Source organism: Carassius carassius, chromosome 11, assembly GCF_963082965.1.
Source record: "Carassius carassius chromosome 11, fCarCar2.1, whole genome shotgun sequence".
Lineage (NCBI taxonomy): Eukaryota > Metazoa > Chordata > Actinopteri > Cypriniformes > Cyprinidae > Carassius > Carassius carassius.
Window position 1 is genome coordinate 32332464 of NC_081765.1, and position 13117 is coordinate 32345580.

General features: G+C 33.8%; 1 protein-coding gene across 2 annotated transcripts in view; it reads right to left on the bottom strand.

The window, feature by feature from the left end:
• LOC132153209 (sodium-driven chloride bicarbonate exchanger-like) overlaps positions 1 to 13117 on the bottom strand; it is a 70210-nt gene that overhangs the window by 18390 nt on the left and 38703 nt on the right. For both annotated transcript variants that reach the window (XM_059562552.1, XM_059562551.1), the window contains 6 exons: positions 10544 to 10704; positions 8164 to 8352; positions 4967 to 5055; positions 2579 to 2736; positions 2411 to 2498; positions 85 to 231 (listed from right to left, as the gene is read on the bottom strand). In XM_059562552.1, the coding sequence (XP_059418535.1) occupies positions 85 to 231; positions 2411 to 2498; positions 2579 to 2736; positions 4967 to 5055; positions 8164 to 8352; positions 10544 to 10704 (832 nt within the window). The remainder of the gene's footprint in view (positions 1 to 84; positions 232 to 2410; positions 2499 to 2578; positions 2737 to 4966; positions 5056 to 8163; positions 8353 to 10543; positions 10705 to 13117) is intronic.

Below are 13117 nucleotides of genomic sequence, written 5' to 3' on the forward strand. Positions count from 1 at the left end.
ACCTTTTCAGACGTCTTCATATCAGCTCTGTGTTGTCTTACTGTAAGTTTCTCTGGTTCATACAGTAGTTTCTGTTCCACTTACCTGGGACGGGACGTTCTTTGGCGGCTCTATCCTGATGGACGGGTCCCATTCTCCCGGTGGCAGAACTGTAACTTGGTCAAGAAATTCATCGATTCCAGCTATCAGATCATTGCGGTCCTTAGCTTTATAGGCCACATCATGGAAAACCTACAAAAGGCAAAACCGGAACATTCTTAGTAAAAAAATGTATGGATGTTGATTTCCACCACTGAATAAAAAAAATAAATAAAAGGACATTCTGAGTTTATATCTCACAACTCGGACTTATTTATATATAAATATTTATATTTGTATTTAGATTTTTATAAATAAAATCAGAAATTCGGACTCTCAATTCGGAGAAAATTGAAAAAAAGCGGCATAATTGTGACATAAACTCACAATTGAAAAAAGTCAGAATTGTGAATTACAAAAAAAAAAGTCAATTGCAAGATATAAAATTAGAATTCTGAAAAAAAGTCATAATTGAGATATAAACTCAGAATTCTGAGAAAACAAATAATTAAGATAAAAATTCAGAATTCTGAGAAAAAAGTCATAATTGAGATAAAAACTCAGAATTTTGAGAAAACAGACAAGTGTGAGATATAAACTCAGAAATCTGTGAAAAAAAATATTGAGATAAAAACTTAGATTTCAGAGAAAAAAGTCATAATTGAGATATAAACTCAGAATTCGAAGAAAACAAATAACTGAGATAAAATTCAGAATTCTGAGAAAAAACTCATAATTGAGATAAAAACTCTTTTTTGAGATGTGAAAACTGGTGAAAACTGCAAGATTTAAACAATGAATTCTGAGGGGGAAAAAAAGGTCAGAACAGCGAAAAGTAATTCAGAATTTTGATTTCAGAGAAAAAAGTCAAAATTGTGAGAAAAAAAAAACATTCTTCCTAGAAGCTGTTTGTGTTTCATGAAAAAAGAAAACAATGAATGTTTTTCAAGTTATGACAAGTTATTTCTTTAAGACACTTCTATACTGGAAGCCTGGGGGGAAAAGTAAATTTTCTCATTTTCATGCTCTTCAATAACGTCTTGAGATGTTGCCTTAGCAACATCAAGCAGCAGCTTGGCACGATGGAGGTTTTCTGACTAATTAGCAGTCATTTGCATGTTATTAGGGCTGTTCTGCAAGTCTCCTCCGCACCTCAAAGACTAAGTGAGAGAGAATGTGCTGAGCTGTGAAAGACCTCAGGAGTCTCCAGTCCTCTCATCTCTGTCAGATGGCTTCAGTCTGCATGAAATCCAGTTTATTAAAGCAATAAGCCCTCATGGTTAGGAATTTGTGGTGTAATGCAATGTATTTAGATGCAATGCAAAGCAACAGATGGCAGCCTTCAATAATGAGTTACATTTATTATGATTAATGGATCACTCCTTCCATCTAGTGCATTTTTTGTCTCTCTATGTTGGATAAAAAATATATATTTTTTAAAGGTAAAATATATAAATCATATTAGTTAGCTTTCTTTTATCACAATTTAGTAAACATACATTTGGTTTGAGTGGACAACAAAAACAATTTTATATAATTTTATATAATATATATATATATATATATATATATATATATATATATATATATATATATATATTTTTTTTTTTTTTTTTTTTTTTTTTTTTTTTTTAAGAAAATATATTTCTCTTTTGAGTATTGGGTTGATATGTCATTAATTTGTATGGTATTAATTGTTTAGTGTCACTCTAAAAACTCTTGTTTGATCCAGTAACAGAAATCAGAAAAAAAACTATAAATTTACAAAAAATAAATATAAAAAATATTTAAAGATGTAATTAATTAGTTACTTTGTGTCACTCTAAAAATTCCAGTTTTAACAAATTACAGAAATTGGAATAGTAAGATAAATATATATATATATATATATATATATATATATATATATATATATATATATAAATGTTAAAACTCTATATAAAATACACACAAAAATAAACAATAATATATAATAGAATTATTTAATAAATAAAGTCGAGCTGACAACTATGTAAGTGAACTTTATTTTCATAACTAAATAATTGGTTTGTGTCATTTAAAAAAATCCTGTTTGATCAAATTACACAAATATAAATATAAAAATATAAATATATATAAAAATTATATTTAATAAAATAATTTTGAGTTGACAATATAATATAATATTCATAAGTTCAAATGCGGCTCATTCAATCAGAATTTAGAATCAGCTTTTATAAAATAATTTTTGAATGATTCTAAAATGCCTGTGGATCAAAAATACAAAGTCAGCACAAACAGTACTTTGTTAAAAGCTGTAAACAACTGTAAAAACAGCATCTTGTGCTCTTACCTCATCTGTCATCAAGGTAGCAATTGATCTGCCAATCTCGTGATACTGTGGTCCTTTACCCAGAGGCCCCAGCAGGATGAACAGGAACCTGAGAGATGAGGCACAAAAACAGTCATGTAACTGTGTTCTTACGTTGGCTTTGACACGCTGAAAGTTGAAGATGTTCACCTGGTGGTGATGGGCACCTCTGCCAGGCCATTCAGCAGTACAGCAGGAGAGAGGCGGACAAACGCCACGACAGGCCTGTCCAAAAACTCCAGCTCTCCAACCAAAACATTAGAGGCCTCTGCGCCCGGAGGAATCTTCTTCATGAAGTGCAGGTCTATCTACACACAAATCATCATGCAGAGTCAGACTGCTGCATCACTAGATGAGAAATACACAGGCATATTGAGAACACAGGTTTTAAACTGGTTCGTCATACAGACATTAAGATAATCTAAATAATAATAAAAAACGGACAGACTAAAAAGAGCTTAAAAGAGTGTTAGCCTTGTGGAGTGTGAATACTTTTGCAGTTTCTACAGTGTTGCTAGTCGGTTGCTGGTGATCTTATGGTTTGAGCAGATATTATGTAACAAATTAATTAATTCAGAAAAGATCAAAAGATGGTGTAGGTTACAATCGGGGTTATTATAAAGCTAAAACCATTAAAAAAAATTGCAATTCTAGAACTAAAATATACATGAACTCAAATAAAATTAATTATATATAAAAAATAAATAAACTTATTTTATTTCAGTTGCCAAGACATTTCGCATTTTTGTTTAGTTTAAATTTAAATATTAAAATAACTAAAACTAAAAAAAATAACGCTAATAATAAAATTACAAAACACAGCAAAATTACTAAAACTTGAACTATAAATAAAAATTTAAATAATATATATATTTTTTAATTACTAAAATATTAACTCATTTTTTTAATGAAAAAATATTTCAATATTTAATATTTTGAAAAATTTGAAACTAATTAAAAAAATAAATGAAACCTATAAAAGTACCTCAAAAACAAAACAACAACAAAACTTAACCTCAGTGTGCTGGTTATTTCAAGCCATCATCATTACGCAACCCATCCATATATAGGATTCTGAGATTTGATTTTCAAATCTCAATATGGAATATTAAAAAGCATTAGAAAAAAATCCATAAAGCTCCTTGTAGAATTCTGGTTACTGTGGAAATGTGCTCTTAAGACTGGTTTAGGGGCAAAGGTCAAAATGATGTACAGAATCAAAGAGATTATGTAGGTTTGCATAATGCAAAAGACCACATGTTGTGTAAGATTTCATAATATTACTCTCTATTTTAATTGCAGCATTTCATCACGACCGCAGTGAACCTGACAGCACCGCAGCTGCCTGCTCATCTGTTCATGGGATCACAACATAACACCCACTTAATACAAGAAACCAGAGTGTGTTTGAAGCATAATCCCTTTCCCCAGAAAAGACAGACGGCAGCGCTTCACAGAAAATACACAGAACTCTATGTACTGTACAGCACTGTTCGTTATTTTAACAGAAACTTTAACTTTAAAAAGCATTAAAATTTGTGTTTTTTTTTTAAAAAGTCCATACAATGTTTGGAAATAATTGCATGTTTTTATAATTCTGCATTATATTACATTCTGCAAGAAAATGCATGTACTTTTTAGGTAATTTATGTTAAAAGTATTATTATTTATTTATTTTGGTTTAGTTTTTTGTACAGAGAAAACATTATGCATCACATCTGGTTATATAAGATACCTTTCAAAAGTTTGGGGTTAAGATTTTTTAATGCTTTTGAAACAAGTCTTGAAGCTAAAAAAAAAGGCTGCTTTTATTTGATCAAAAATACAGTAAAAAAAGAAATAGTGAAATATTATTACACTTTTAAAGTAACCATATTCTACTTGAACATATTTTAAAACGTAATTTATTTCTGAGATCAAAGCTGTATTTTCAGCATCATTCCTCCAGTCTTCAGTGTCACATGATCTTCAGAAATCATTCTAATATGCTGATTTGCTACTCAATTATTACTGGTGCTCAGTTATTGATAATAGTTCTTCTTATTATTAATGTTAAAAACAATATGTTGTGGGAACATTTTCAGTTTTCAGGTTTCTTGATAAATTGAACATTTAAAACAACTGCATTTATTTGAAATATAATATTTTGTAACATAATAAATGTTATTATTGTAACTTTTGATCAATTAAATACTTAATTTACTGAATAGACGCATTCATTTCTATTAACCCCCTCCCCAACCACCCAACATTTGAATGGTTGTTTATCATGATTTCTGCATAAATATTAAGTAGCACAACTGTTTTCAACATTGATAATAATCAGAAAAGTTTCCTGAATGATTTCTGAAGATCATGTGACACTAAAGAGTGGAGTAATGATGCTGAAAATAAATCACAGAAATAAATTACATTTTAGAATATAATAACATAGAAAATAGTTATTTTAAATTGTCTTACTGTAGTTTTAGCACACACATGCAGAAGAGACTTCATTAAAAACATTAAATGTAATTATATTTAATTCTGCATCTTTACCTTGCTGAAGTCCACAGCACTGTTTTCACGGCTCACGTCATTCTTGCCCTCAGTGGTCAGTGGTTGAGACTGGGGTGGAATCATCTGACCTGCAGACACAGAGATTATCAATCAATCAATCAATACAAGGACAATACTCAGTGTTAATCAGCCGATGAATTGAATGCAGCAGAAGCATCGGCTGTATTAAATGTAGCAGACTGAAATGACTGTGTTTATGGATTGGAAGAAGAAAAATGATCTCAGATGTGTTTTATGGACTACATCCATAAAATGAGACACGATGAGCAGAGAGACGATGGCTTGAACTAATTACACATTTTTGGCAGTATGCTCACTACAGCAACCTTCAAAAATGGATATAAATACATGTAAAGCATCACTTCATGGAAAGTCGATTGCATTCTACTCTAAAGGCCCCTAAAGCAGCTTTTAGCACATGACGCAGCACCAGAGCCCTTAGTTAAGAGAGCATCTTACATGGCATGAACAGATTTGTGTTCATTAGTCATGCTCGCTGCTGTTAAAATGCAGTTTTGGCTCTGTGCTGCATGAATTACAGTACTAATGATGCTCTGCACGGCACAGAACGAAGGGGCTAGTACATTTCATGCACTAACATTAGCATGTGGGAAGCTGGCAAACTTCCTAAACATAAGCCCTGTATAAAGGTGATGAATATTCGGAATAGCCTTCACCTTCCTCACAGTATAATATCATGTCATTTATCTCCAATATTACACTGATTACACTCTACTGGCACAAATTGGATAATATTACATTTGCACTTACTATTTACATTTGCTTTAATTTTTTAAGTTGCTTTTGATAAGATGCATAATGCATGAATGTAAATGAATACATTTAGTATCAGTCTTGGGTTTAACCAACTGAAAGAAACGATGCCACTAACTTCAACTACATTTTTTCAGTAGCATGAAAGTAGGTCAACTGCTGCCTTTAAGTTGCACTTTACAGGCCATAGCTAATTATCTTTTTGCTAATTTTGTTAAACAAAAAAAACATTTTAAGCTTTTTTTTCAGGATTTTGCAACAAAAAGAAGAGGAAAGGATGTGCATTAGGTGCCAAATCTACATTTTACTCTGTATTTTATCCTTGTGACTTGTGCAAACAAAGAGAATCATGGGAAATGTAGTTTTGTCACCCAATAGACCGTAACAATTCCATTAATCTTCCCTATAAGGGAATTGATTTTAAAGCTAACTCATAATCCATTAAAGACAGATCTACTGTGAGTTACAAGACTGTTATTTGATGGTATGCTTTTGTTGAAACCATAAGCCTACATTATTTCAACAATACTTGTGTTTAAATGGGGAGCTCCTGAAGAAAGACTACATTACCCAAGATTCTGCGAAGAAAACGGACAAAAAAAAACTCTTTAGCACTGCGAATGATGGAATAGCTTTCCTATGCTCTCAAACTGCTTAAATAGTTCTAAATAAACACATATTCTGCAATAACAGTAAAATGTGTTATTTCTATAGATATAATCAACATCTAAAAATCAATAGTTTTAAATTTATCTGTCGATGTTTTATGTCTAGTTCTTCATGAACAGGTCGATTCCTTAAGACAATTCATTATAATGAACCCATTCAACAAAATGATTCTCTGAGTTATCTGAATCATAATTTTTATGCTTGTATGCATATTAACATACTGAGATTGACAGTACGCACAAATATAATGTCTTTTGTCTTTGCACCAGATAAATTCAAATTTAATCATAATTTTACTTAAGATAGCTTAAATATAGTAACTTTAGGTCTTTTTTATTTTTAAAAAGGTTGTAAATGAAACAGATTATTAGAGTATATATTTTTTTAAGAAAACATTATTTGAGGCTTTCTAATTGAAAATGCATTGAATTCAGCATGTTGCTTGCTTAATCGTGAAATTCTCTTGCAATTTCTGAGTGAAAATTGTTTCTAGATCATATTTTTTCCAGTGTATTGTAAATCATGAATGGCTTGTTGCTTCACTGAGACTTTACAACCACCTTAAGAGGTGCAAGCAACTAAATAAATCCAGCCATGGGTACTGTGGTTTTAGCTTAATAACATTTGCTATTTCTTATTAAAATCATCTCAGAGACTCATGCATTCTAGCAGCATGTCTTAGCACTTTAGACTACATTTTGTTTACCACGTGCATCCTATCTGCTGAGATAACCACCTTCACACATTATGTTTTAGGAAGCACTACAGCAGCAGAGAAAGTCTCTCAAGTTAAAAGTTGCCTGGATCCAAGCTGTCGTCTCTGTCCAGGCTGAAGAAGGCGGTGGGGTTCTGGTTTGGGTGGGTGAATGTGGAGGATGGAGGAGGGAGAGGTGAGGTGATGGACACACTGGACGAGCAGCACATAGGCCAACATGGAGAACAGGATGAGACCTGCCCACCATTCCCATCACAAACAACTGACTGCCACAGAGGACACTTAATAAAGAGATGAGATGATGCACCTGTCAGACACACACACACATATATATAAAGAGGAGACAAGACAACAGAGACACTGAAACTCGCAGATGGTGAATGTGACGTTTGAGCTGATTTTTAGGAGCGACAGATTTCTAATAAAACCAGCAACAACAGACACAAATTGGACAATTTCAAGTGCGAAGTATAGCCTAGTACAGTAAATAGCCTTAATCATCGTTCCATTTCTAGCACATCTTATTTTTTTCACTTTGTAAGTAATAAATAAACATTTAAAAACATAAATATCTATAAATATAAATATATACATAAAATAGAATAAAGAAATTAAACATTGTATTTTCAGCATCATTCCTCCAGTCTTCAGTGTCACATGATCTTCAGAAATCATTATAATATACTGATTTGATATTATCAATGTTGAATTGATTATCAGCAGTTGTGCTGCTTCATATTTTTGTGGAAACAGTGATATCTGTTTTTAGGATTTTTTGGTGAATAGAAATTATAATTATTTATACCATAACATATAATAAGTATCATTATAATTAAAATAGTTAAGACATTACAAATGCTTTTATTGTCACTTTTGGTCAATGTAATGCATCCTTGCTCATAATAGTACTCAGTTCATATATTCATGTACTGAATACATTTTTAAACTGTAGTTGTATATAGTTTTGTGTATGTCAGTTGCAACCTTCAGTATTTTCTCCACAAAGGCAAATGAATACCGTTTTTGTCCATGCAGTTTGTCTCAGACTGCCTCTTGCCGATATCGGCGAAAGAACGGACGATGGGAATCCGATTGGCCAGTTTCTTGTGGTTCTGATGATGGTGCTGCTTCAGAAGAGCCTCTTTGACCTTCTTCCTGACATCCTCTTGAAGATGCGCAGCCACTTCCTGTTGGTCCAGCACCATATCTACGAAATTCAACACACAACATCACAAATGTTTAGCAGCAGATAAGATGTACATGCACATATATGAATGTATATAGCAATATTAGCTGTTGCTAAGATGATATTTTTACATATTTAGTCAAATGTGTACAGCGGCACAGATGTGCTGGAGTATAGATCTGCCGAATGCTATATTCATCTTCATATGTGCCACCAAAGAGTAAATTATTCATTTCAACCCTGAATAATAAACAGAATGATGAATTCTTAACACAGCATATGTCTGGACAGTGCTGTCTTGATTCAAAGCTAATGTGAACTTTAAATGTCTAATCTGTACTAAATGTTCAGCAAAAAACCCATCTGTGTTTATTTTGCAGATGTCCCTTGAACTCTGCATTAAGAGACTGACATTGATGTTGATGAGGAGTGATGCTGCAGCTGCTCAGAGATCGTCTCATGCATATGAGGATTCAGAACAGCTTTGAGTAATGCAAAATTCACATGCTTAAGAGAGTGAGGTGCAAACACTGTATATTTCATGACTGACACTAAGCGATTAAGACAATTTCCACAGCACGCTCACCTCCGCTCTAGTGCATTGACATTACATGAAAAAATACAGTTCATCCGAACATTTTGACCTTTAGTGACACAGTGTGTTGGAGAATTCATCATTCAGGTCTGAACTGCATGTGTGTGTGTGTGTATCTTCGTGCATGCGTGTGTGTGTGTGTGTGTGTGTGTGTGTGTGTGCGTACGTACGTGTGTGTGTGTGTGTGTGTGTGTGTATTTTGTTTTGTTTTTTACTCATTTTTATTGTTTATTTTTTTATATGATTTTTACATTTTATATATATATATATATATATATATATATATATATATATATATATATATATATATATATATATACATATACAGTACAGACCAAAAGAGTTTTCTTTATTTTCATGACTATGAAAATTGTAGAGTCACACTGAAGGCATCAAGGGCTATTTGACCAAGAAGGAGAGTGATGGGGTTCTGCGCCAGATGACCTGGCCTCCACAGTCACCGGACCTGAACCCAATCCAGATGGTTTAGGGGTGAGCTGGACCGCAGACAGAAGGCAAAAGGGCCAACAAGTGCTAAGCATCTCTCGGGGAACTCCTTCAAGACGGTTGGAAGACCATTTCAGGTGACTACCTCTTGAAGCTCATCAAGAGAAAGCCAAGAGTGTGCAAAGCAGTAATCAAAGCAAAAGGTGGCTACTTTGAAGAACCTACAATATGACATATTTACAGTTGTTTCACACCTTTTTGTTATTTATATAATTCCATATATAATTCCACATGTGTTAATTCATAGTTTTGATGCCTTCAGTGTGAATCTACAATTTTCATAGTCATGAAAATAAAGAAAACTCTTTGAATGAGAAGGTGTGTCCAAACTTTTGGTCTGTACTGTATATATATATATATATATATATATATATATATATATATATATATATATATATATATATATATATGTGTGTGTGTGTGTGTGTGTGTGTGTGTGTGTGTGTGTGTGTATATATATATATATATATGTATATATATATAGAGAGAGAGAGAGAGAGAGAGAGAGAGAGAGAGAAAGAGAGAGCTGTCCCAATCCCACAGAGATTAAAGTGTCAAATTCAGTTTAAGGTGTTCCTCATCCTATTACAATGTGATAATTTGACAATGGAAGCTCATTTGACCAAAAACGGAAAATATTTTATGTGCACATGAAAGAATGCAATGGCAAATCTCACAGAAACATGTTCAGGACACAGTTTGCCATGCAATCAAAAGAGGAAAACCAATAGATTATATTTTACAAAATTGTATAGAATTCTCAATCATTCTCAATAGTGATTGTCATTGCTATACTGTATTTTTTTACTGTATTATATTATAAGATCCTGGAATAAGATGATTATATATTTTTTTAATTATAATCAGTGTAAAGACAGTTTCATCAAATACTACCATGATGTATAATGATTTATACATAATTATTTGGGGAAATGCAAAATTATCTCAATGCAAACATTATGCTTAATTTCTTTTCTCTACTTTTTTTCCCCCTTTTTTATTCCTCCTAGGAATGTCAGATCTCAGCCAAAGTCCCATGTGTTTGTGCTGAAATCAGTTGCATGGAAGCATGTTTGAAATATGTAGCATTTCTTTAGCATAACACGCTACCTGCAATCTCCTCCAGAGAGCTGGCTCTCATGTCCAACATGACGGTGCCGTTTATAATGCAGCTCCGCAGCTCAAAGAGACTGTGCAGAGAGAGCGTCGCAACGTACGGTTTACTCCAGCGCTCACCTCCATCCTCCACGTCCTCTTCAAACTTCAACCACCTGGACAAAGAGACACGGACATGCTCAAAGGAAGAGTTCACCCAAAGATGTCCTCACCCTCAGGTCATAAAAGATGAAGATGAGTTTGTTTCTTCATCAGATTCAGAGAAATGTAGCATTGCATCAGTGTCTCACCAACGGATGCTCTGCAGTGAATGGGTGCCGTCAGAATGAGAGTCCAAACAGCTGATAAAAACATCACAATAATACAAAAGTAATTCGTAGAACTGTTTTGGACTGTTAAACGGTGTTTGATCTGTGCATATTTCTCTCCTTATTCAGAAAAAAATAACTTTTTTTCACTGGAGGAAGCAATATTATAGATAGAGGACTCATATTTCAGTTGGAAGTGGCAGTTAAATGTTAAAATGTCTTAAAGGTGCCATGTGCAAAAATTGAGGTAAAAATATCCAAACAATGACCTACACGCATCAAAAGAATGAGAAGAAATAAGGGCGATGATGTCATTTAAAAAATGTCAAGTTATAGTGCTTCAGAGATATCAACCTTAATTAGCATTAGCATTACTAGCCCCGGCCCGACAGGTGTCGTAATACCAGTTTCGGCCATGGGAGGTGGTATGCGGGCAACATAACCACCAGCCAACCTGCAATACACGAATAACTCGCACGGCTTGTAGGCGTACCTGAACCTGATGTCAATCGTGTGGAAAGTACAGCCCACTACTTCATTTCAGTTCAGGGAAGAGAGTGGAAGGAGGACTGAAGCCCTTGGCAAGAGACCACCACCCGCTACAGGGAAACAATCGGAATCACAAATCAAATCCGATAAGAAAAGGAGCCGAACCAGAGTAAACATCGGCACTGCTTTCAATCGCTGGAGACACCTGATGGACCTGAAAGAAATGAGGTTCGACACCGAACTTGCAACATTTCTTTTGGATTGGTAAGTTAGATGCTGTTAGTATTTCGCTAGAAGTTTGTTTTATATGTTTATGTATTTTTTTTCGGGAAGTTATAACATAGAAATCTATCGAAGGCTGTTCGATAAACGTGCTAATGTTAGCGATGGCTAACCGTTTGATAATTAGCTAGCTATAACTTACCCATTTTTTATATCATAACTAACCTGCTCTGTCTAGTCTGTTGGTCTCCGTGTCCTCTTTGCTTCGTGGTTTTTCTGTACGTGAGAAAATTGATGTGTGGCGTGAAAGCGTGTGAAAAGAGTCAATTGCGTGTGTCTCACGGTGAATGCTTGAGAGTTGGCAGCTCTGGTTACGTTGGTTGGCGCTAGCTTGGTCAACATCAGCTGTCTGATGTTGACCAATGATGTTGACAGAATGCTGTCTGTCAAATTAATTTAATTCAAATAATGTGTATATACAACTCAATGTAATATGAACAAAACGAATATGAACATATTCACTGGTAAAGGTGAAGGGGAGTAGCTTGAAGATGTCATGTTTCAAAATCACTTGACATCACCCAACGTTCCTCTGGAGGCAAAACGTCCTCTTAGGCTTCGGCTATGGCTGTAGGATTGTTGTGAAGGTAGGGGCGGAGCATAGAGACTATGCCGTTTCTCGTTTGTTACTCTAGAGTAGACCAATTCACTTTATTGAGGCATACTGCCCCCATCTGGTATGGAATGTGGAGTATGACTTGATTTTTTTGCCAGATATGACAGATGGTACCTTTAACGATGGATTTGTAAAAGTAAAAATTCTTACAAACACGCTGCTTTTGGCTTCACAAGTCATTATATGATGGACTGGAGTGGTGATGTATTACTAAATTTCCCCAAATCTGTTCTGATGAAGAAACAAACTCATCTACATCTTGGATGGCGTGAACTATTACTTTAAAAACATCCACAACCTGCAGCCAGATAACTAACGAATGTGGAAAACAAAACTTTCAAGACATTTCAGAATTCGGAGCTGAAAAGTAATAACTTCAGTAAAAGAAAAAACAAAAGAATCATAATCAGAGATGTACATAGTTTATTTCATATACCAAATATATTATATTTTCCCTGTTACAGTTTGACAGCACTATGAACTGTCATGAACAACATGCAGGTGAATAAACACTAACAGAAACAACATTTACTGTTATAAATAAGGCTGTACTGTATAAGTAAACGGGAATTTGTTTTGTCTCATGTGAATATATTTAGATATACTGTAGCACTACAATGTACATGTTGTGTTTGCTTATTGGAGAAAAAAATGAAAGCAATTCTCAGGCTGAGTGCACTTGTATTTAGATGCCATATGACAATGTAGAAACCATCATCATTGTAAGTGCTTTATTTAGCCTTTCTGTTTTTTCACACACACACACACACACACACACACACACACACACACAAACAATACACAACAATGGTTCTTTATATAACTCTTGGACTAATGCCGCTCAATAGATTTAATGCATTAAGCATCACTCGT